Genomic DNA, 26,163 nt, shown 5'->3' with positions numbered 1-26,163 from the left:
AATTATTGATAGGAATAGGGCTGCAACTAACGATCATTTTGATAATCGATTAATTGGACCATTATTTTTTTCTGATTAATCAGTTTAAAAAAACAAAATGTTTAAAATGTATGTTTTGGTTACTATAACTATACAAAATTTTAAAATATTCAGGTATTTATGTATAAAAGTGTTAAATTATTATTAATTTTTTTGTTGCAAAAGTCAGATATTGAGTTAAATTAAAAGCTTTAGAAATGGGTTCATAACCTTTCCCAGACTGATAGATCTCAGTTAATTTCTTTTCACATTTCTTTCCGAATTTCTTTAGATCTTGGCATGATGTCAAGCTTTTCAGGTTTTTTTGGTCTACAACCCCGATTCCAAAAAAGTTGGGACACTGTACAAATTGTAAATAAAAACCAAATGCAATGCAATGTGGAATTTTTTAATTTCGATATTGTATTCAGAATACAACATAGATGACGTATCAAATGTTTAAACTGAGAAAATGTATAATTTAAGGGAAAAATAAGTTAATTAAATATTTTATGGCATCAACACATCTCAAAAAAGTTGGGACAAGGCCATGTTTACCACTGTGTGGCAGTCTGCAAACGTCTGGGGACTGAGGAGACAAGTTGCTCAAGTTTAGGAATAGGAATGTTGTCCCATTCTTGTCTAATACAGGCTTCTAGTTGCTCAACTGTCTTAGGTCTTCTTTATCGCAACTTCTTCTTTATGATGCGCCAAATTTTTATTATAGGTGAAAGATCTGGACTGCAGGCTGGCCAATTCAGTACCCAGATCCTTCTTCTAAGCAGCCATGTTGTTGTAATTGATGCAGCATTTGGTCTTGCAATGTGAAAATTCAAGGTCTTCCCTGAAAGAGACGACGTCTGGATGAGAGCATATGTTGTTCTAGAACTTGGATATACCTTTCAGCATTGATGGTGCCGTTCCAGATGTGTAAGCTGCTCATGCCACTCGCACATATGCAACCCCATACCATCAAAAATACGGGCTTCTGAACTGGGCACTGATAACAACTTGGGTTGTCTTTATCCTTTTTAGTCTGGATGACATGGCGTCCCAGTTTTCCCAAAAGAACTTCAAATTTTAATTTGTCTGACCACAGAACCGTTTTCCACTTTGCCACAGTCCATTGTAAATGAGCCTTGTCCCAGAGCAAACGCCTGCGCTTCTAGATCTTGTTCAGATAAGTCTTCTTTTTTGACTTATAGCATTTTAGCAGGCAACAGCGAATGGCACGGTGGATTGTGCTCACCGACAATGTTTTCTGAAAGTATTCCTGAGCCCATGTTGTGATTTTCTGTATGTGATGCAGTGCCGTCTAAGGGCCCAAAGATCACAGGCATCCAGTATGGTTTTCCGGACTTGACCCTTACGCACAGAGATTGTCCCAGATTATCTGAATCTTTGGATGATATTATGCACTGTAGATGATGATAACTTCGAACTCTTTGCAATTTTTCTCTGAGAAACTCCCTTCTGATATTGCTCCACTATTTTTCACTGTAGCATTGGGAGAATTGGTGATCCTTTGCCCATCTTGACTTCTGGCCTCTTATTGCTACCTGTCCCAACTTTTTTGGAATGTGTAGCTTTCATGAAATCCAAAATGAGCCAATATTTGACATGACATTTCAAAATGTCTCACTTTTAACATTTAATACCCCACTTTGTCAGGCAGGTCCTATTTAAAAGATTTCTTGATTGTGAACAGGTGTGTCAGTAATCAGGCCTGGGTGTGGCTAGAGAAATTGAACTCAGGTGTGATAAAGCACAATTTTAACAGGGGGGCAAACATTTTTTCACACACAGCCATGTAGTTTTGGATTTTGTTTTCCCTTAATAATAAAAACATTCATTTAAAAACTGCATGTTGTATTTGCTTGTGTTATCTGTGTTTACTTTTACAATTAGCCAAGGAGTTGTTTACATCTTTGTTCTGAAAGTTTGATAAAATGTGCATTAGCGACGTGTGTTTAACTGTGCAATAAATGCATTTGGGGTGATATTTCTACATTAAATGAAGCTCTCAAAAATGTGTCCAAATTTGTGGACTGCTATGAGAATGGTTTACTCATCCAGTGACGGTAGCTGAAGCAGAGAGGAGTTTTTTAAAGCTGAAACTGATCAATGGGGTAGATGTTGGGTCGTGGCTACTACCTACTTAAAACAAACATTCAGTTCAGCATCAGTTCAACAGCAAGCAGAATATATTAAGAATACTAAATGAAAGAAACTCCTGACTTTAACTTCCCATAGCACCCGTGGCCTTATTTGCGTAATTTTATTAAAGTTTTTGAAAAGAAGGTTTGGGCTCATGATAATTTATTAGCTATCAATCAGTGTTTAACTCCTAGATATCAGTCTATTAATGGATTGGTGTGCTGCGAGTAACCTTAGAGTCTTCTCTCATAAAATTAGTTGATTAAGAAAGGAGTCTTGTGATAAAAATAGTAACAGGACATTATTGCCAAAATAAATCATAGTACTTGGATACCTAAATACATTTGAAGGCAAATGCTTTTGTACTTTTACTCAAATAAAAGTTTAAAAGGACACTTTTACTGGAGTCATATTTTACCCACTGTATCTCTACTTTAACTCAACCACATGCTTTATGTACTTCATCCACCACTGCTGTTTTATATAGAGAGGAGAAAAACACAAATTAAGTAGGAAAGAGCGAGTACTAAAAGGTGTTAAACGATTTCACTAAATGTGTTTTGTATCTTGCATCTTATTTTCTGCATGGTTTCTTCTCAATTTCTCGTTTTCTGTAGTTAAGCAGAACAAGTTAACACACTGTGGTTACAGTGAGTGTGTTTCATATCCGGTACATTTATCGTCTGTATCAGCATGAAAAATGACTGATGTTTTGCATTTTACATACAATGCAAATATCCTTTTAGAATAAAAGTTATAGAATAATTATATAATGATATTATAATAATGTTCCTATTATATTTTTTATCACAAGACTCTTTGCTTAATCAACTCAGTTTATGTAAAACTATTAAAAAGTTACTCTTAGAACACCAATCTATTATTAGAATAATGTTAATGATTTAAACACTGATTGATATCTAATAAATTATCATGAGCCCAAAACCGCCTTTTCAATTACTTTAAAAAAAATCATGCATATAAGGCCTTGCATGCATTATTTATCCCTCTCAAAATGTTCTGCTTGCTGTTGAACTGATGCTGAACCAACATTCATTAGCGGTTCCAACTTGAATGATGCCTGGGTGAACCACATCATGACCCAACGTCTCCCCCATTGATTTGTTTTAGCTTTGAAAAGCTTCTCTCTGTTCAATGGAAGAGTAAAACACATTCTCAGAGCAGTCAACAAATTTGGATCCATTTCTGAGAGCTCCATTTCATGTAGAAATATCAACCAAAAATGCATTTATTGCACAATTAAATTCACGTCATTGTGCACAATGTATCAAACTCTCAGAACCAGGAACTAGACAACTCCTTGGCGAATTGTAGCTATAAGATACATACAACACTCCCAACAAAAACCTCAACATCTTCAGCTCTGCAACATCCAGCTCCAAGTCCTGTCTTTTACTCAATGCCACTGTCTCTAATCTATACAACATCTCAGGTGTCACCACAGTCCTATGAACTTTCCCTTTCGCTCTTGCAGATACCCTACTATCACAAATCACTCCTGTCACTTTTCGACACCCACTTCACTCTTTTCTTCATTTCTCTAACACACTCTTCATTACTCTGCACTGTTGACCCCAGGTACCTGAATTCCTCCACCTTCTCAACCTCTTCTCCCTGCAACCACACCACTCCACTGCCCTCCATCTCATTCACACACATGTACCCTGTCTTACTCCTACTGACTTTCATTCCCCATTTTCTCCAGCACCTACCTCCACCTCTCCAGGCTCTTCTCAACCTGCTCACTACAAATCACAATATCATCCACAAACATCATAGTCCAGGGAGACTCCTGTCTGACCTCGTCCGTCAACCTGTCCATCACCACTGCAAACAGGAAAGGGCTAAGGGCCGATCCTTGATGCAGTCCAACCTTCACCCTGAACCAGTCTGTCGTTCCTACTGCCCACTTTACTGCTGTCACACTGTTCTCATACATGTCCTGCACCACCCTCACATACTTCTCTGACACACCTGACTTCCTCATACAATACCACAACTCCTCTCGGCACCCTGCCGTCGCTTTGTCTAAATACACAAATACACAATGCAGTTCACTCTGTCCTTCTTTATACTTCTCCATCAACATTCTCAAATCAAATACTGCGTCTGTAGTGCTCTTCCGCGGCATGAACCCACACTGTTGCTCACAGATGGTCACCTCTTCTCTCAGCCTGGCTTCCACTACTCTGTCCCATAACTTCATAGTGTGACTAATCAACTTAATTCCCCTGTAATTACTGCAGGTCTGCACAACTCCCTTATGCTTAAAGATCGGTACCAGCACACTCCTTCTCCATTCCTCAGGCATCCTCTCACCTTTCAGAATCTTGTTATTAAATCTGGTTAAAAACTCACTGCCATCTCTCCTAAACATCTCACGCTTCTACAGGTATGTCATCTGGTCCAACCGACTTTCCACTCTTCATCCTCTTAATCGCTGCTCTCACTTCCTCCTTACTAATTCTAGCCACATCCTGCTTCACCAACTCCACATCATCCAACCAACTCTCTCTGATTTTCCTTATTCATCAGCTGTTAAAATACTCCCTCCACCTTCTCAACCTCTTCTCCTGCAACCACACCACTCCACTGCCCTCCATCTCATTCACACACATGTACCCTGTCTTACTCCTACTGACTTTCATTCCCCATTTTCTCCAGCACCTACCTCCACCTCTCCAGGCTCTTCTCAACCTGCTCACTACAAATCACAATATCATCCACAAACATCATAGTCCAGGAGACTCCTGTCTGACCTCGTCCGTCAACCTGTCCATCACCACTGCAAACAGGAAAGGGCTAAGGGCGATCCTTGATGCAGTCCAACCTTCACCCTGAACCAGTCTGTCGTTCCTACTGCCCACTTTACTGCTGTCACACTGTTCTCATACATGTCCTGCACCACCCTCACATACTTCTCTGACACACCTGACTTCCTCATACAATACCACAACTCCTCTCTCGGCACCCTGCCGTACGCTTTGTCTAAATACACAAATACACAATGCAGTTCACTCTGTCCTTCTTTATACTTCTCCATCAACATTCTCAAATCAAATACTGCGTCTGTAGTGCTCTTCCGCGGCATGAACCCACACTGTTGCTCACAGATGGTCACCTCTTCTCTCAGCCTGGCTTCCACTACTCTGTCCCATAACTTCATAGTGTGACTAATCAACTTAATTCCCCTGTAATTACTGCAGGTCTGCACAACTCCCTTATGCTTAAAGATCGGTACCAGCACACTCCTTCTCCATTCCTCAGGTATCCTCTCACCTTTCAGAATCTTGTTATTAAATCTGGTTAAAAACTCCACTGCCATCTCTCCTAAACATCTCCACGCTTCTACAGGTATGTCATCTGGTCCAACCGACTTTCCACTCTTCATCCTCTTAATCGCTGCTCTCACTTCCTCCTTACTAATTCTAGCCACATCCTGCTTCACCAACTCCACATCATCCAACCAACTCTCTCTCTGATTTTCCTTATTCATCAGCTGTTAAAAATACTCCCTCCACCTTCTTAACACACTCTCCCCACTAGTCAACACATTTCCATCTCCATCCTTTATTGCTCTAACTTGTAGTACATCCTTCCCAGCTCGGTCCCTCTGCCTGGCCAAATCCTTTTCTCCTCCCTTAGTGTCCAACTTCTAATACAGCTGCTCATATGCCTTTTCCTTTTCCTTGGCCTTCGCCACATCCCCCTTTACCTGCTGCGGCATCTCCTTGTTCTCCTGCATACTTTTCTTATCACCCTGTCGATCCCACTTCTGTTTTGCCAACCTCTTTCCCCTTATGTTCTCCTGCACTTCCTCATTCCACCACCATGTCTCTTTGTCTTCTTTTCTAGTTCCAAATGTCACACCAAGTACTTTTCTAGCTGCCACCCTCATCACTCCTGCAGTATTTACCCAATCATCCAACACCTCTTCACCATCACTGAGCCCCTGTCTGACCTCTTCCCTAAACCTCACACTATACTCTTCCTCCTTCAGCTTCCACCATCTTATTCTTCTTTCAGTTCTCACTCTCCTCCTCTTCCTCTTCACCTCCAAAACCATCCTACAGACCACCATCCAACGCTGTCTAGCTACACTGTCCCTCGCCAACACCTTACAGTCTCCAATCACCCTATGATCATCCTTCTTCTTAAAATATGTATTCACCACTGCCATTTCCTTCCTTTTAGCATAATCTACCACCATCTGCCCATCTACATTACTCTCCTTAAAGCCATACATATCCATTACCTTCTCATCACCACTGTTCCCTTCACCTACATGCCCATTAAAGTCTGCTCCAATCGCCAATCGTTCTTTCCTAGGTACACCATCTACCACTTCATCTAATTCACTCCAGAATCTTTCTTCTCCTCCATCTCACAGCCGACTTGTGGGGCATAGTCACTGATGACATTTATCATCATCCTTTCAACTTCCAGCTTCACAATCATCACCCTATCAGAAACTCTCTTCACCTCCACTACACTCTTACTGTATTCTTCCTTCACAATCACCCGTACAACATTTCTCTTTCCATCCACACCATAATAGCACAGTTTAAACCCACCTCCAATGCTCCTGGCCTTACACCCATTCCACTTGGTCTCCTGAACACACAACATATCTACCTTTCTCCTCTCCATCATATCAGCTATCTCTCCCTTTATCAGTCATAGTACCATCATTTAAAGTACCAATCCGAACCTCCACTCCCCTACATTTCTCCTTTTCCTGCTGTCTCTGTAGACATCTTCCTCCTCTCCTTCTCCTCCTTCGGCCAACAGTAGCCCAATTTTCACCGGTACCCTGTTGGCCAACGATACCTGTGACGGTCATTGTTAACCCGGGCCTCAACCTCCCTAATGGCTGGGTTTGACACACTATTAGATTTCAAAATAATAATAAAAATATATCCTTTGCATTGGCCGGTCTTGAACCCACAACCTTGTTGGGAGTTGATAATCAGTAAACCAACACCTTACCCACTGAGCTATCACTTCTGACTCATGCAGGCAGTTAATAACCCTAATGAAGCAACATGGCTTCTTTTCCATACTTCAACACCATGTTACTTATATTAAATGTAGGCCAAACAAGTCTTTCAAAAAAGACAAGAAATAAAGCAATCTTTTCAACAGGTCTCTTTAATTAACAAATAGATTTACAGTTTAATGTCACAAAGTAGATAAACTGTTAGATTTCAAAAGAAAATTTAAATTACTTATTTGCAATGGTGGGGCTTGAACCCCCAATCTTGAGGGGAGTTGCTGATTAGTAAACCAACACCTTACCCACTGAACTATCACTTTTGACATTTGCAAGCAGTCAATAAGCCTAATGAACCAACATGGCTTCTTTTCCATACGTCAACAACATTTAACTCATTAAAAGTAGGCCAAACAAGTCTTTCAAAAAGATTCATTTAGATAGGATACATTTTTGTTTTTAAATCTAATACTTTGTCTACTTTGTGACAATAAACTGTAAATGTATTTGTTATTTAAAGAGACCTGTTGAAATGATTGCTTTATTTCTTTGTATTTTTTGAAAGACTTGTTTGGCCTACTTTTAATATGAGTTACATGGTGGTGAAGTATGAACAAGAACGTTGGTTCATTAGGGTTATTAACATTGGGGTTATTGACTGCTTGCGCAACCCAAAATTGATAGCTCAGTGTGGGTTTACTAATACGCAGCTCCCCACAAGGTTGTGGGTTCAAGCCCTGCCATCACAAAGGTTCAGTTTAAATTTAAACAGTTTGTCTACTTTGTAAAATGTAAATCTATTTGTTAATTAAAGAGACCTGTTGAAAAGATTGCTCAATTTTTTTGTCTTTTTTAAAAGACTTGTTTTGCCTACTTTTAATACATGGTGTTGAAGTATGGAAAAGAAGCCATGTTGGTTCATTAGGCTTATTGACTGCTTGCTTAAGTCAGAAATGATAGCTCAGTGGGTAAGGTATTGGTTTACCGATCTGCAGGTCCCCACAAGGTTGTAGGTTCAAGCCCAACCATCACAAAGGGCAAATTTTTATTTTTCATTTTAAATCTAATAGTTTGTCAACTTTGTGACATTAAACTGTAAATCTATTTCTTAATTAAAGAGACCTGTTGAAAAGATTGCTTTATTTCTCTTTATTTCACTGGAGCGGGGCGGTGCGCTCGGAGGAACACTGGAGTGGAGAGATGCGCTTGAAGGAACACTGGAGCGGAGAGACACATTCGGAGGAACACTGGCATGGAGAGATGCACTCGGGGGAAGCACTGGAGTGGAGAGGCGTGCTCGGGGGAGCACTGGAGCGGCTCGGAGCTTTGTCGTCCCGAACATCCCCATGAATTGCCCAATGAATATGGGTACGAGCCAAAATGTTTGGTGGGGAATTGAGATGAATTTAGACGACTGCACCTCAATATATCTGCCGATGCTCCATAGGAGTCCGCTCCACATGGCCACTTGGCCAGAGAAGCAAGCCAGGAATTTCATCAGGCTCTTGGAGATGCGTGGTGTCTCCGTGTTTGCATGATCCCGAGCCGGTGAGCATGATTCGCAAAGAGCGGCCTTGAGCTGCAGTTTTTATGTCCTGTTTTACAAATATAATTTTGCAAGGAGCAGAGAAATTTCCCCATAATAAAAAAATGCTTTACGATATGATTTTAAGAGTACATTTTAGAATTGTAAATAGTATTTGCACTTTGTCTAATACATGATTTGAAACCAAAAAAATATATTATTCAGTTTTACGTCATGTTGATAAGAACCTCTGCATGCCCTCAAAAGAATGCAGTCTCAGCACAAGTAACTCACATGTTCCCCTCTCTTTCTGAGTCTTGTATCTTTTTTAATCTTTGAAAGAACACATGGGCAAATTACATCCCTATATTGTGACTGGGTTATTTTGATGTAAAATATCAGTAATTACAGCTGTTTCTGTAATTAATCTGTAGTCCAGCTTGATTATATAGCAGTAGTGGCTTTCTATTTTAAATACATACATTTAAATACATTTCAAATGGTCACACTACAAATCCAATGGGTCATATGGCTCTCAGTATAGTGTGTATAATATCTGCCAGTCTTTGAGAAGAGTCAATGACTTTAATACAGGATTCGATTCCTGGGATCTTTAGCTTTTTTTTTTTCTTTTTTTTGGTATTTACATTACAACGTTTTTTTTATTCTTTGGTTCCTACAGTAACTCACACTTGTTGGTTAGTTATTCTGTATTTCTTTGAATGCATTCTCTTGACTTGTAAAATACACTTTTTGCTTATGCAAAAGCAATATAATGTTTATAATTGTTGCAATATAATTGTTTGATGTAAAAGAATGTATGATCAGCAATAATAATACCATTCAGATTGAATTCACATTAGGTTTACAGTGACACATTATGTATCGATTTTTTCCAAGAAAAGAAAGTCAGACAATGTTTCAAAATTTATTTTATTATTTATTTAATAATTACAGTCAGTACATTGTTAAAATAATTGATCAAGAAGTACATAATTTACCAATTCATCAATAACAAAACAAAAATCACACCACAATTCTTGTAAACAAAAGGAGTAAATAACTGATTCAATAATGCTTTAAATATTCTGCATATGATTATATTTTTAGGAAATGAGTAATGAGTGCTCTCTAATGGTGCAATATTGTATTTATATTTGTCTCAGTTTCAAACTTGTACTTTGTGTTAGTATAAACTTATGTGCTGAAACCATAAGATTAAAAAAGAAAGAAAAGAAAAGGAAAATGTCAACTATAGAACTTTTATAGTTTTGTTACCATAACTACAGTAATTTCCAGACCTCTATTGCCTCTGTTATTGAAAAATGTGTTCATCTAAAAAGCATATGTATAGAAAACCTACTGCTCCAAAGGCAATTATGTTTAGATTAAGTGAAATTATCAGTATCATTTAGTATTGTTAAAGCACAAAAAAACTGTACGAAGGATATATGCAACATTATGCAAAAGAAATCTAATGCAAAATAATCATGAGAAAAAAATCACTGGATAATTAAAAGACATTTGTTGTTATCCTGATGAATTTGAGAAGAATGAAGCAAATGCAGGGCATCAAGGACTTGGCAAAATCAGGACGTGCGAAGCAAACACATGCTTTTGGGAGGTTCTGAATCTTCAAATATATGCAGGATATGTGATTTTCAGGGTTTTCACTAGCTAAAAAAAGAATCATCTTTAACATACAGGTTTATTATCATTAAAATCATTTTTACTTAAATGATTTTATAAAGGTTTTCTTTGAATTTCCTCAAATGTACATATTATTCTAGGTTAAACACTGATGTTGTCATGAAAATACTTAATGATAACCATAAAATAGTAAAAATAACCTACTTCAATAATGCTGAAGTTGTTCATGAAGACGTCTCCAACAATTGCAAGTGTAGTCACTTTGTCCACTGGTATGCGGTGATTGAATGTGCAATATTTCAGGCCATTCACAATCACCTGAACAAATAAAATCAACCCATATTTAATCAGTTTGTTTAAAATTTCAGCCATTGTTTAATTTATTCAAAATATCAAACCTCGTAGTTTTCTGGGTTAACAACCATGATGATATCAAAGGCTCCTCCTCTGACAAATGGGCCTCCTGGTCTATCAAGGTAATTGTCCCATTTTCCCATCGTGTAGCTGTTAAGGACCACAGAGTCCATGCGGGGGTTGAAGTGGAATGCAATGTTTTGATTATTTGCTCCAGTGTGCAAATTTATCGCAAAGCTGCAAGAAATAATTGTAACATTTTAATGACTGTAATCCATAATTCCCAAATTAATTTCTTTTAACCTATCATGAAGTGAAGACACGTGCACCATACCAATCACAATCTGAAGCAACAACACCTTGGAAGAATAAAGCAACACCAGCTCTCAGGCCTCCAGGGATTGGTCCAGAATATGCTTTGCTCTGTTGTGGTTAAGCACAATTTTTTTTAAGGTAAACCTCTAGTCATGTGATTATGTTCTCATAAATCTGCAACTTTCAGCTCTTCTGGAGATGAAAGAAATTACTCACCGGGCTGCTGACTGGATGTGGTATATCATACTGGATGTCTGAAAGTTTTGTGCGTGAGATGCCTGAGTTTAGTTCTTTATTAAAGGTAGATGTGGTCCAGTTCTGGAGAGAGCAGAAGTATGAAGAATACTTCATTATTTACAGAAAGGTAGTTCACATAAGATTAAGAGCAGGACTACAAAAATTAAAAAGGCAGATTAACTTGGTGAGTGATTTAAAAAAACTGTTTACTTTTTATTCAATACTTACTTACATTTAATGGTTATTTTCGCTGTTTATATTCAAATGCGCTTTAATATTAATATTCAGTATGCAGCAACCAGGGCATATCACAATAATATATTCACAATATATACAAAAGTAGTGTTTAAAGGCAATGCACTCTGTGCTTTATCATTATTAATTAAGTAGTAAGTCACTGCAAACTTTAGAGCTCACTGTGTATTTAACTTACTTCTAATAAACTTAAAAATTTATTAGAGGGACAGCGCATGTAGGACGTTTTGGAGAAAGGTGAGGGAGGCGAGACTGAGATGGTTTGGACACGTGCAGAGGAGGGACATGGGGTATATCGGTTTGAGAATGCTGAGGATGGAGCCACCAGGAAGGAGGAAAAGAGGAAGACCAAGGAGGAGGTTTATGGATGTGGTGAGGGAAGACATGCAGGTAGTTTGGTGTGAAAGAGGCAGATGTAGAGGACAGGGGGGTATGGAGAAGGATGATCCGCTGTGGCGACCCCTAATGGGCGAAGCCGAAAGAAGAAGAAAAAGAAGAAGAAAAAGAAGAGGAAGAATGTGTTTTTATCTTACCTTGACAACACCAACAGTGTTAATTATGACATCTTTATCAATTTTAAGTGCATTGACTTTTTCCAGTGACATGCGGTGCTTGAACAGGTAACATCTCTTTCCATTTAAATATACCTGGAAGAAACACATTCTGTAGGTAATTCTTTTTTTTATGTTATTTGTATTTAATTGTTCTTTAACTGTTCATACCTCATAGCCTTCTGTTTTGATCACAATGAAGATGTCAAATGCTGATCCTTCAGAAAGTTTATATTCTGATGTGTGTTCTTGTTTCTCCCACCTCCCATGCCTAAAACTGTTACAGCACGTTAAGGCATTGAGCTCATGCCTTAAGTGAAAAGCGATGTCATCACCAGACTCCTCGTTTGTCAGAAAATTCATTACAAACCTGTGTGTAAAGATTAAATGCCCTCCCATTAATTTTTATTAAGTTTGATTAGGTCCATGGTCCCATTAATAGCAAATAACCATTTGATCAGGATCAATAACTTGAATACATACGTTTGACCAGAAACAACTCCTTGGACGTAAAAAGCCATCCCTGGTCTCAGCCATCCAGGAATTGCATATTTGTAAGGAGTGTCCTGTGGTGAGTATAAACATTTAACATTCATTAATTTAATTTAATAAAATGTTTCACACTTTTTATGAGTTATTTTACTTTCCAGCAAGACAAATACACAGTGGTCATCCAGATTCTTGACTGGAAAAAAAAAAGATATATCTTACCTTTTTTCAGTGAGTTGCTCTTGACTTATTTACTTCTGCATGTTGCTGTGCAATATTACCTTTTATTTATTTTTCTTTATAACAAAAATGTTCTTTAAATGTGCAATATTATTATTAACTTTAATTTCATTTATTGTTTAAAAAATGTGCAACTGGATGCTTCTGTAACCAAAACAAATTCCAATAGTTTTTTTTATTAAATGTAAAATTTACCAGTAACTGTCATTGTCCTGATATGTGTAGTGTATTTTTTCGATAGAAAATAATGTATTACTATAATTATTATTATTAATTATTATAAATAAACTTGTTTTATTTTACATTTAATATGACTTAGGAACTTATTTTAAACTGTTGCTACTCACGGACTGCTGACAACATTTGTAAGCTCTGAGTTGATAGTAGAGGGAGACCATCGTGACATTCCCATACTGGTCATTATTTCTGTCCTTAGTTCATTTAAGTTAGAAAGCGTGGAAAAGTTCTGTGGGGAAAACAGTTTGCTACGTAAATAAATATATATAAAATATATATATATATATATATATATAAAATATAAATAAAATATATAAAATATATATATATATATATATATATATATATATATATATATATATATATTAATACATGTTTACATATTATACATAATTCATTTGAATTATTCTCATTTATACCTTTGATTGAAATAAGTGTATCATTTTAAAAAATTATAGACTCCATCAGATATCTTTTTAAAATTGTAATTATACATGTAGTTATTAAAATAAAATTTAAACAAGAAATTAAAGTAGTTATAATAACTAACCCATGACTGGCCCACTGTGAGTGTGTTGCGCTTCTTCTTAAAGGTAAAGGGGACAGAGTCGCTGGCTTCACTCACTCCCACATCACTAACAGCTCTGTATCGGACCCAGTATTGTTCTCCTGGCTTTAGTTCAGTCAGTGTGAAGCTGGTCTGTGCATCTGAAGTGTCTGTGACTTTCCATGTGTCAACATCAGTTGCTGAATCAGTTGGCGGTGTCGTCCTGTACTCAACTCTAAACCGTACCGTCTCTCCTGTTGGGGATTTTGAAAACTTCAGAGTGACTTTTTCATCACTGGTCTCCAGCACAGGTTTGGGTGGTTTGGATACAGGCTGGAAATTAGGATCTGTTAGACTGCCCTCCTGATAAAGTCGGATGGAGATTCCTGGATTGTTGGAGTCAGATATGGAGGCAATGATGAATTTGAGTTTGTTGTCATTTTTATTGGCCTTTGAAAATGCAGTAAAGAGAGAAAGATTCTGCCTCATGCGCTTGGAAATGTCAGGAGAACTGAACCAAAACTGTGCATCTTGGAGAGAGAACTTTTTTGTTTGCTCAGGTTTTGTAAACCCTCCATGATTCAGAAAGTCTTCTGTAGCTGCCAGGTAGGAGTCTTCATACTTTAGAGATGTAAAAGCCAAACATACCACCACATCTATTGTATGATCAAAATGATGGGATTTAACAAACCCAATGATGTCACAACTGTGAGGTCCTTCAGCACACTGGAACTCAGTATACTCAATTCACTCATCATGTAATCTAACCATTGATTCATTTTGTCTGCTGTAAAAGGTGATGTGTTGTGGATGCTCAGTATGTCCCCCAGTGCCTTGTCCTCCTGTGTCCCACCCCGAATATCTGGCAAAGCAGTGACCAGTGCCTTCTGGAATGCTATCTTATAACCAATATGAACATCCTGAAACTTTACCAGTCTGGCTTTTACATCAGGAAAATTATCTGTCATTTGGTTTTTGATCAAATCATTGCATCTTCTTTCTACTTCTCCCATCTCTTCCAGCACTTTTTCTGTTTTACGCACCAGACTCATGCTGATTTCTCTCACCAACTTTGCAGCATTACTATCCAAACATTTGAGAGGAAACAGCCACACAGTCAGTGGTACACCTTTATTTTGTTGTTTATTCATCAGAACTGGCAACTTCTTGTACACGCCTAATGCATCCTTGTATGTGGTTGGATTTTCTTCAAGTTCAAAGTCACCATAAAATGTGACGCTGACATTCTCAGCCAATTTCTTTTCTTCTTCAGTCATCTGTAGGCATGCTTCCCCCTCTATGGAAATAGTAGGAATCTTCTTGACTGCTGCATAAAGGTTTCCTTCAACATTCTGTTTGTTCTCATTTTCTGCACTTGTATGATCAAACACCATAAAAGCGTGAGCTCCATACAATACAGCTGTAACTACATGAGTGGCTGTTTTCTGCTCAAATACTTGTGGATAGGTGATATAGCCAAGTTCCTTCATAGTGAGCTGTTCAAAACGTGTTATCTGGCTGTACTGCATGGTAACTCTGGATTGACGTGCTGAGGATTTGTTATCATGCAGGTACTTTGCTGATCCTCCAACCTCCACCAACCCACTTAAAAAACTCGCTTTAAGTGAACCACTTATATCTAGGAGGTTCGCTTTATCACTGAGAGTATCAGATGCAGCAAACTTTAAATGTGTTCTAGGCTGCTGACGCACATCAATATCATCAAGCAATGCCTTTTTATCCCATAAAGTAACTCCTGAAACAAGAATGTGATAAATTATAGCTTTATCAGAAATATTCATGATTTATCAAATATCATTTGCTATTAACTTTTGTGCACTGCCTGTGTTTGCTCAATTCTGATTGGTCAGAATATCTTGATTACGTTTCTAATACCAGCAGCTCTGACAGTATTCATTGCTAGAGACTCAAAGCACTTTTGTAAGTCACTCTGGATAAGGGCGTCTGCTAAATGCCGCAAATGTAAATGTAAATGTGACAGTAGCACAACAGTGTATTCAGACCCCATTCACTTCAAATTTTATGTTGCAGCCTGATACTACAATTGTTTGATTTTTTTCTCATTAATTTACACTCACTACCCCATAATGAAAAAAATATTCTAGAAATGTCTGTAATTTTTTTAAATACAAAAATCTGAAATATCACATGTATAAGCATTCAGACCCTTTACTTAGCACTGAGTTGAAGCACCATTTGCAAAATAGCATCTCCAGAGCTCAGAATGATCATCTCTCTTACTAAAGTGCTTCACCCCTGTTTGCTCAGTTTGGTTCAAAGACCAGCTCTTGAAATAGTACTGGATGTGTGATACTTCCTCCATCTAAGAATTATGGAGGCCACTGTGCTCCTGGAGCAGCAATTTTTTGTAGCCATCCCCAGAGGGTACAGAGGTGTATATATATACAGTATATTTATAATGTTCTACATATTCACTTTGGTGATGCCAAAGCCCCTCTCTTTTGTATCCTGAAAATCATTTGTGTTTCATGTAAACTGTAACAAACTAGGCATCACCAGAGTGAATATGTAGTAGAAAATTAAAAAGGGGGGTAACGGATTTGGATAAACTGTATTAGGGCCCTATCAGATATGTCTGCTATATATGCTATATGTCTGTTACGGTTCAAGTGAGAGCCAAATGCTTTTCAGAATATAAAACAGAGAGTGTTAGGCATCACCATAGTGAATATTAAGAGCATTAAAGTAATTCAGTGCGAAATAGAGGTAACAGATTACCAGTATTTTATTCAGTGCTTTATTAACGAATAAGAATATTTTAAATTTTTTCAAAATTCCTTTATTTGGAATAACAAAAATAATTATTGTTGTTAATGATCATTACATATCATTACATTATCATTATATATATATATATATATATATATATATATATATATATATATATATATATATATATATATATATATATATATATATATATATATATATATATATATATATATATATATATATATATATAAAAGATCAATTTTAAGCTGCATTTTTAGCAACAGCGCCCTCTAGGGCTATTTATACACACATCAAGCGAGTCGCTCTGTGTAGGATACAAAGAATCGGCTCTTAGAACCGCCTCTTTCGCAAAGTTACTGGTCTTTTGCAAAATGTGTCGTTCCCAAACGAGTCAGTTCTAAGAGCCGATTCTTTGTAGCGTACACAGAGCGACAGAGAGGAGGGATTTAGTGGCGGTGAGGTCTTATGGAGCTGCTTCATTCAAAGAGCAGAAGACCCATTGAATTGGTGGTAGAACAAGGCTTCAGTGTACCTACGCCAGGTTAAGGTAAATAGTAGAAAAACACTGCATAGTCGCAACATCGGTATCCTCAGAGAAAGTTTTCTCTAAAACAGGATAAATAATCGTGGAGAGGCGAAAGCGCATCAGCCCTTCTAACCTGAGACATCCGGTATTTCTGAATGCCAAACTGCACTAAAGACTTTTATCTTAAGTGTCGTAATGTTAAGACTTTGGCCTTTATTTATTTGATTGATTTGTTTGTTATAGTTGCTGGTTACTGCGGTTACACCAGCCGCAGTTTGAAAATACACGGTCAAACCAGCCGCACTTTTTTTTTTTTTGCTTTGCGCGTGTAATCGTGCACTTGGTGGTGGGCGTGGTCAAAATATTTGTAAAGACGCTTGAGAACGACGTGTCCGTTATAAAAAGATAATAAAAAGCCATAAAAAAATATTTAATGTATTGCTATTTTTCATAAAAAAAAATATTTTTGTTTTGTTTGTGGTGTTAATATATATATATATATATATATATATATATATATATATATATATATATATATATATATATATATATATATATATATATATATATATATATATATATATATATAATCAAGGCCCATAATCAAACACTCTTAAAACATCTATACTGTATAGTGTTTGAGACTATACAGTAAAATATAAAAGCAAAATCACCTCTATTTGACCTTCCTTTAAATGTTTGTTAATTCATTCAATTGGTCTTTACTCAGAGTGACCTGAAAATCACTGAATTCATTTTCAGCTCGTTCTACTGTACAACTTTTAAGAAACATAAAAAATCTATGCATTTTATTCACCATATTCAAACACTAATAATTTATTTTATAGATTTGCTCAATCTTTCAAATAATTCTTATTTAGAGTATCAATGCCTATTATTGTCTTGCATTTTCACTCAATTTCCACTACAGTTTTTGTGAAAAGTAAAGGCAAAAATCACTACAAACCTCAGTGCATTTTCAATAATATTCACATTCACACTCATAAAACATTTTCCTTTAAAGGTTTGCTTGTTTTATTTTTTTAACTGATGCGGACCATTTATTTATTTAGCATTAATTGTTTAATAATTTAACTGTACATTTAAAAAAATAAATAAATAAAGGCAATATCACTCCAGACATATGTGTGTGTATTTAACTTATTTTTACGAGTGTGTGAATGTGGAACATGAAAGAAAGAGGTTTTGAGGTTTAGACTGAAGTTTGCCTTTACTTTTTTCTGTACAGTAAAATGACTTGAAATTTAAGACAATAATAAACAGGCACATTCTAAATAATAAGTATTTGAAATGTTGAGCAAACCTATAAAAAATGTTTAATGAGTGTTTGAATATGGTGATTAAAATACATCGATTTTTATGTTTCTTAAAAGATGAATTCAGTGATTTTCAGGTCACTCTGAGTAAAGACCAATTGAATGAATTAGCAAACATTTAAAGGAAGGTCAAATAAAGGTGATTTTGCTTTTATATTTTACTCTATAGTCTCAAACACTATACAGTAAATATGTTTTAAGAGTGTTTGATTATGAGCCATGATTTTATATACATTATATATATATATATATATATATATATATATATACACCACAAACAGGAAATTGTATTATTATTATATAGCAATACATTAATATGTTTGTCTTTTTGTTTTTTAACAACAGAAACGCCGTTCTGAAGCTTCTTTACATCTATTTTGACCGTAAGTGCACGATTAGACGCGCAACACAAGAAAAAGTGCGGCTGGCTTGACCGTGTATTTTCAAACTGCCGCTGTTTTAACTGGTTCTGTGTTCAGTTGTTCATGCAAAGGTTTTATTAAAATGTTAAACAATAGTAACTGTATTGTGTTGTAACGAAAAGAAAGCATACAAATAAGGCTTTAACGAAAACACTGAATAATAAAATTGCTTACTAACACACAGAGCATCAATAATTCCTAAATTAGACTAAAATAGAAAGCTACAATGATAATAAATGAAGAGCCATTTAGGAGTCGTATAGAGCCGGCTCTTTTAAGGGAGTCGAGCCAAAAGAACCAAATCTTTGAAAAGGACCTCACATCCCTACAGGCACTGCTGCATGTGTAAGGAAGCCACACCCATATAATCCCCCGAATTCTAACATATACAAACGGTATTCCTGTTTATGTAATATATATATATATATATATATAATAAAGTTATCTGGGTTTTTTTGTGATTATGGGGTGTTGAGTGTAGATTAATGAGAATAAAAATTGTTTGAATGTTTGTAGGTTATAGAACTCTCGCTCCCAGTAAATGTAATCCTAAAATCCTGCTTATTATTGACATTAATTAATGAGAATCATCTTTAGATTGCAAATAAACACTTTAAAGACAGAGGTGAACCTGGAATGAAGGAATCCCTGCGGCAATCGTACAGCATGCCGGGATACAGAGGTCTTCCCAGGGCTGCTATTTCCATACATCTGGAATCCATGACTGCTGCAGATGAAAAGAGGAAAAAAAAGAGAACACTGATAAATGCATAAACCTGTGTAGATGTAAATAGGAAAATGTGGCATGAATAAAGCTGTAATAATTCAACGTTTATGATTGCATTTCTTTTTATTTGTAATGATTTTTTATTCTCTTTTTGTAATGTCTTTGTCTCGATCAGAATTCTTGGGGGTTCTAGGATCTGTTGACTGCCTATTTTCTATTTCTTGTAAAAAAAAAAAAAAAAGAGACTGTATGATTGACTGTATGAGTTTAGACCAATTACCACTTCAGCAAACTACAAAATTTCTAATTCGGATGGCAAAAGATAGAAAAGTATCAAATAGTAGCATTGTGAAAATTGACAAGTGGAAACAAATATATATATAAATATATATCAAATAAATATAAAGGCTATGAGCAGTTTACTGCAGTTATGTTTCTTCTTTTTCTGCATTTTTTTTTCTTCTTGGGTTTATTTTTAAATAACCTGTATTAAAAAAAAAAACAGTAATCGTTTCGGTTCATATTTTTTGCGTCAGTTCTTGGATATTTTAGGTCAAATTAGCATGAGTCATAATTTAGCTTTTCTGGATGAATGCTTTCATATTGTGACCTTTAAACTATTTTCTTATATTCATATATGCGTTCAAGTACTACGCCTTTAACACTGAAATATCTACACTCAACCTATAGGAGAATTATAAGAAGAAAGATACCTTACCTGAAATGTTTTCACAAACGTCCGGGCTTTCTGGTGTTAATGTAACCAGTAGAGAAATTACAGGACGGGGACCCTATTTATAAAAACGTGATGAGGTGGGTGGAAAAAATGGCATCATATACTGCCCACCTTAGGCACGCCTTAGAGTATAAATTCATCATTCGAAGTCATAAACAGTCATGAACCAAGAAAATTAGATCTATCTTCATTTTAATGTTTTTATGCAAACAAAATAACAATTATGAGGTCCCCACCAACATCTATATACAAACAGAAACCGAGATTACAACAGATTTCACTATGCAGTTATAAATAGACGGTGAGGAAATATAAATACACCCTATTGTTCAGTAACATGCTGCAGAACCAGAAGCAAAAATAGCAAAATAACTTTTTGTAGTGCCTCAGTCTCTCACATTGGTGAAAATAATTGTTGGCCTTTAATTGCTTCAGGTCATATGAGTTTCAGGTTTTTGCTATGATTTTGTCAGATTGAGTCACAATTCTGCTGTTTCAGAAAAATTTTGCAGAATATTTCAAATATTATTTCAAATATTATTATAAATTATTATAATGAATATTAGGGCTGCAACTAAGATTTATTTTGATAATTGATTAGCCAGACTATTATTTTTTCGATTAATTGGATAATAATAAAAAAATAGTAAAAAAAAAATGCTGTTTTCCTAATTATAACTATATAGATTTGTATTTACTTATGTATAAAATTTTACTTAATATTATGCAAAAGCCAGATATTGAGTTAAACTATCTTTAATTTAGATGTTATAAAGTTTATAGTGGCTGCTTGTTGAGGAGGGCATGGGGGATTTCTGATTTGAACAAATTCACTCATGCTGTGTTGTTTCTTTCTGTAAATTAAAAAAAAAGAAAAAGCATTTCAGTAGGAAAGGTGTAAATTGTGTAAATCAACATTTGTATTTTTGCTGGCAAGTTAAAAGCCATGCTTTAAAAAAAAATTTATAGTCCATCTGAGTCCAGACAATGTGTCAAACTTTTTGTTTTGTTATTTATTTAATAATTACAATCAGGACATTAGTGACGAGAGTGTGGATGAAGATAGAGGGAGTATTTTAAGCAGCTGATGAACAAGGAAAATAAGAGAGAGTGAAGGTTAGATGGTGTGGGGATGGTGAAGCAGGAAGTGGATAGGATTAGTAAGGAGGAAGTGAGAGCAGCGATTAAGAGGATGAAAAGTGGAAAGTCGGTTGGACCAGATGACATACCAGTAGAACCATGGAGATGGAGTTTTTAACCAGATTGTTCAACAAGATTTTGGAAGGTGAGAGGATGCCTGAGGAATTGGAGAAAGAGTGTGCTGGTAAAGAGTAGTGGAAGCCAAGCTGAGAGAAGAGGTGACCATCTGTGAGCAACAGTATGGATTCATGCCGAGGAAGAGCACCACAGATAACTTATTTGCTTTGAGAATGTTGATGGAGAAGTATAGAGAAGGTCAGAAGGAGTTGCATTGTGTGTTTGTGGATTTAGAGAAAGCATACGACAGGGTGGAGAGAGTAGTTGTGGTATTGTATGAGGAAGTCAGGTGTGTCAGAAGTATGTGAGGGTGGTGCAGGACATGTATGAGGAAAGTGTGACATCAGTAAAGTGTGCAGTGGGAACGACAGACTGGTTCAAGGTGAAGGTTGGACAGCATCAAGGATCGGCCCTGAGCCCTTTCCTGTTTTCAGTGGTAAAGGACAATTTGACAAACGAGGTCAGACAGGAGTCTCCATGGACTATGATTTTTGCGGATAAAATTGTGATTTGTGGTGAGAGTAGGGAGCAGGTTGACAAGACCCTGGAGAGGTGGAGGTACACGCTAGAGAGAAGGGGAATAAAAGTCAGTAGGTGTAAGACAAAGTACATGTGTGTGAATGAGAGGAAGGGCAGTGGACTGGTGCGGTTGCAGGTTGAAGAGGTGGTGAAGGTGGAGGAGTTTAGGCACCTGGGGTCAACAGTGCAATGTAATGGGAGTGTGTTAGAGAAGTGAAGAAAAGAGTGCAGACAGGGTGAAGTGGGTGGAGAAGAGTGATAGCAGGAGTGATTTGTGATAGAAGAGTTTCTGCAAGAGTGAAAGGGAAAGTTTATAGGACTGTGGTGAGACCTGTGATGTATGGTTTAGAGACAGTGGCATTGAGTAAAAGACAGGAGGTGGATCTGGAGGTAGCAGAGCTGAAGATGTGTTAAGGTTTTCGTTGGAAGTGACGAGGATGGACAGGATCAGGATTTGAGGGACAGCACATGTAGGACGTTTTGGAGACAAGGTGAGGGAGGCTCAATTGAGATGGTTTGGACATGTGCAGAGGAGGGACATGGGGTATATCAATAAGAAGGCTAAGGATGGAGCCACCAGGAAGGAGGAAAAGAGGAAGACCAAGGAGGAGGTTTATGGATGTGGTGAGGGAAGACATGCAGGTAGTTGGGTTGAAAGAGGCAGATGTAGAGGGCAAGAGGGGGTTTATGAAGTTTTCTGCTGGGGAGCTGGAAAGACTTTCTAATTTTTTAGTCATTTTATTATTTGAAGGTTAAAAGTTAACAATATTTAATTGGTAAATACCCTGAGACACCCAGTAAGTGTTTTTCTGATAAAAGCAGAAAAAATGGGCAAGCGTAAGGATTTGACGAGGGCCAAATTGTGATGTCTAAACAACTGGTTTAGAGCATCTTCAAAACAGCAACTCTTGTGGGCTGTTTCCGGTCTGCAGTGGTCAGTATCTATCAAAAGTGGTCTAAAGAAGGAACAGTGAAAAACCGGCGACAGGGTCATGGGCTGCCGAGGCTCATAGATGCACATGGGGAGCGAAGGCTGGTCCATGTGGTCCTATCCAACAGACAAGCTTCTGTAGCTCAAATTTCTGAAGAAGTTAATGCTGTTGTTGCTCAATGGGTCAGAACTGTTTTGGCAGCAAAAGGGGGACCAACACAATATTAGGTAGGTGGTCATAAAGTTATGCCTGATCAGTGTAAAGGTAGGCTGGATAATAGATGATTGGTGTACTATTAAAATACATATGCTTTTTAGATGAGTGCATATTTGAATAACAGGGATGCAATAAAGGCAATAGGGGTCAGGAAATTAGAGGTTGTAACAAAACGAGTTCTTTGGTCAATGTTTTCCTTTTTTATTTTTTCATATAATGAAAAACAGATTCCAGCACATTTTTCTCTACTAACACAAAAAACAAGGTTAAAGCTAATGCAAATCCAAATACAATATTGCACCAGTAGAGAGCACTCATTACGTATTTTGAAAAATATCCATATGCAGAATACTTTAAGCATAAATGAATCAACTTATTAAATTTTTTGGTCAAATGTATTGTCATGATTTTTGCTTTGTTATTATGAACTGGGAAATTATGTACTTTATATTTTTTTTTTAATTAACTAACTAAATATCATTAACTAAATAATAAAATGAAGTTTGACATATTGTCTGATCTTTCTTTTCTTGGCCAGAATAGATACATAATGTGTCACATTAAATCTATTATAAATTCTCTCTTGAAGGTATTATAATATATTGCATAAAATGACTAGAGGCAAAAAGCAAATGAACTGAAACTGATCATAATCACATGTTTATACATCAACCAATTACAGTAGAATTATATCCTAATAATAATTTACAATCAGTAATACATGAGTTTTTAAGTGCATCTCATTGCTAATATGGAGCTCTGGTTTGCACAAGCATGGCATGATTTACAAAACTAAAACAAGAAATGAGAAATAAGAAAATGTCATGTGTCTGAAAGATTGACTCCTAGAAAATGAGGTTGGTACATTACTCGTGCAAACTCGTATCTCACATTACTACAGGACTCACAAAGCAAAGGGGGGAAAATGAGAGAAAGATTTATTTATTTTACTTATATAATGAAATGCATAATTAAGCTTAACATAGCATGATAAGCATAAAAACATATATAGCAGAATACAACCTTCACTTTAAGCAAGAAAATATATAATAAGAGCACTTTCTTTAATAAGAGCATCTAGTTTGCTAAGCTTTATGTGAGCTTTACCCAATAAAACAATAAGTAAACATAAGTAAACCCATATAGAAAAGGTAAATGAACTTTAGCAGAATGAACAAGGGACATTTCACACCTTAACATGATGTTCAAAAACAGGAAACCAGCTTGAGAAAAAAAGTTATTTGTGAGGTGACTGTGGCAGTGGCAAAACGTCACAATGTGATGAGACACCTTAGTATGTGTCACAAAAGTTTTCCTGCTAAGTACCCACCTATTAGCATAAAAAACAGAAATAAATGATGCTGTAGCATCTTATATGTAAATGTATATGTAGATAAATATATGTATGGTTTCTAGCACGGTAAAACATTGTTAATAATTATTGTAAGGAACAGGGCTGCAACGATCATATTGATAATCGATTAATCTTCTGATTATTTTTTTCTGATTAATCAGTTTAAAAAAAACAAAATGTTTAAAATTTATGTTTTGGTTACTATAACTATAAAAAAAACATAATTCAGGTACTTATGTATAAAAGTGTACTAAAAAATGAGCAAAAGTCAGATATTGAGTTAGACTAAAAGCTTTAGAAATGGGTTTATAACCTTTTCTAGACTGATAGATCTCAATTAATTTCTTTCTCATTTTTTTCCGAATTTCTTTGGCTCTCAGCATGATGTCTAGCTTTTGAGGATCTTTTAATCTACTTCACTTTGTCATTCAGGTCCTATTTAAAATATTTCTTGATTGTGAACAGTTGTGGCATTGATCAGGCCTGGGTGTGGCTAGAGAAATTGAACTCAGGTGTGATAAACCACAGTTTTAACAGGGGGCAAACACTTTTTCACACAGAGCCATGTAGTTTTGGATTTTGTTTTCCCTCAATGCTAAAAACCTTTATTTAAAAACTGCATGTTTTGTTCACATGTGTTATCTTTTACTAATATTTAAATTCGTTTGATGATCTGAAACTTTAAAGTGTGACAAACATGCAAAAAAAATTTAAATCAGGCCAACACTTTTTCACACCACTGTATTATAAGGATATAGATGTTGTATGCATTTTCCTTTTATTACAAATCACTCCTGCCACTCTTCTCCACCCATTCCACCCTGCCTGCACTCTTTTCTTCACTTCTCTAACACACTCCATTACTTTGCACTGTTGACCCTAGGTACCTGAACTCCTCCACCTTCTCCACCTCTTCTTCCTGCAACCGCACCACTGCACTGCCCTCCCTCTCATTCACATACATGTACTCTGTCTTATTCCTACTGATTTTTCCTCTTCTCTCCAGCGTGTACCTCCACCTCTCCAGGATCTTCTTAACCTTCTTCCTACTCTCACCACAAATATGACTGCTATCTACTTAAAACCAACATTCAGTTTAGCATCAGTTCAACAGCAAGCAGAATATATTAAGAATAATAAATTAAAGAAACTCCTGACTTTAACTTGCTATAGCACCTGTGGCCTTATTTGCATAATTTTTTGTAAAGTTGTTGAAAAGAAGGTTTGGGCTCATGATAGTTTATTAGATATCAATCAGTGTTTAACTCATAAATATCATTCTATTCATTGTTTGGTGTGCTGAGAGTAAGCTTAGAGTCTTTTCTCATAAACTGAGTTGATTAAGAAAAGAGTCTTGTGATAAAAATAATAATAGGACATTATGGCTATAATAAATCATAGTACTTGGATACCTGAGTACAGGCAAATAATTTTGTACTTTTACTCAAGTGAAAGTTTAAAGGGAGCACATTTACTTTTACTGGAGTCATATTTTACCTACTGTATGTCTACTTTAACTCAACTACATGCTTCGTGTACTTCATCCACCACTGCTGTTTTATATAAACAGGAGAAAAACACAAATTAGATAGAAAAGAGTGAGTACAAATAGGGGTTGAACAGTTTCATGAAATGCATCTTGTATCTTGCATCTTATTTTCTGCATGGTTTCCTCTCAATTTCTTCTTTTCTGTAGCTAAGCATTACTAGTTAACACACTGTGGTTACAGTGAGTGTATGTCATATCCGGTACATTTATCATCTATATCAGCA

The 26,163-nt window shown here is 36.2% G+C and overlaps 2 protein-coding genes across 2 annotated transcripts; both read right to left on the bottom strand.

Moving 5' to 3' along the window:
* Positions 1-9,712: 9,712 nt before the first annotated feature.
* Positions 9,713-13,734, bottom strand: LOC124378627 (galectin-4-like). The gene is made up of 10 exons (XM_046838361.1): positions 13,593-13,734; positions 13,153-13,271; positions 12,560-12,642; positions 12,248-12,446; positions 12,059-12,172; positions 11,250-11,351; positions 11,053-11,141; positions 10,763-10,955; positions 10,569-10,682; positions 9,713-10,391 (listed from the first exon to the last, which is right to left on the bottom strand). Exons 2-10 carry the CDS (start codon positions 13,201-13,203, stop codon positions 10,350-10,352), a joined length of 987 nt encoding a protein of 328 aa, XP_046694317.1. The 5' UTR covers positions 13,204-13,271; positions 13,593-13,734; the 3' UTR covers positions 9,713-10,349.
* LOC124378606 (neoverrucotoxin subunit beta-like) lies at positions 13,456-20,124 on the bottom strand. The gene is made up of 5 exons (XM_046838336.1): positions 20,095-20,124; positions 19,281-19,376; positions 14,281-15,345; positions 13,593-14,245; positions 13,456-13,461 (listed from the first exon to the last, which is right to left on the bottom strand). Exons 2-5 carry the CDS (start codon positions 19,369-19,371, stop codon positions 13,456-13,458), a joined length of 1,815 nt encoding a protein of 604 aa, XP_046694292.1. The 5' UTR covers positions 19,372-19,376; positions 20,095-20,124.
* Between the last annotated feature and the right edge of the window lie 6,039 nt (positions 20,125-26,163).

The sequence above is a fragment of the Silurus meridionalis genome, chromosome 24, assembly GCF_014805685.1.
Source record: "Silurus meridionalis isolate SWU-2019-XX chromosome 24, ASM1480568v1, whole genome shotgun sequence".
Taxonomy (NCBI): domain Eukaryota; kingdom Metazoa; phylum Chordata; class Actinopteri; order Siluriformes; family Siluridae; genus Silurus; species Silurus meridionalis.
The sequence above is the reverse complement of the archived record's forward strand: the minus strand, read 5'-3'. Positions and strand labels throughout refer to the sequence as shown.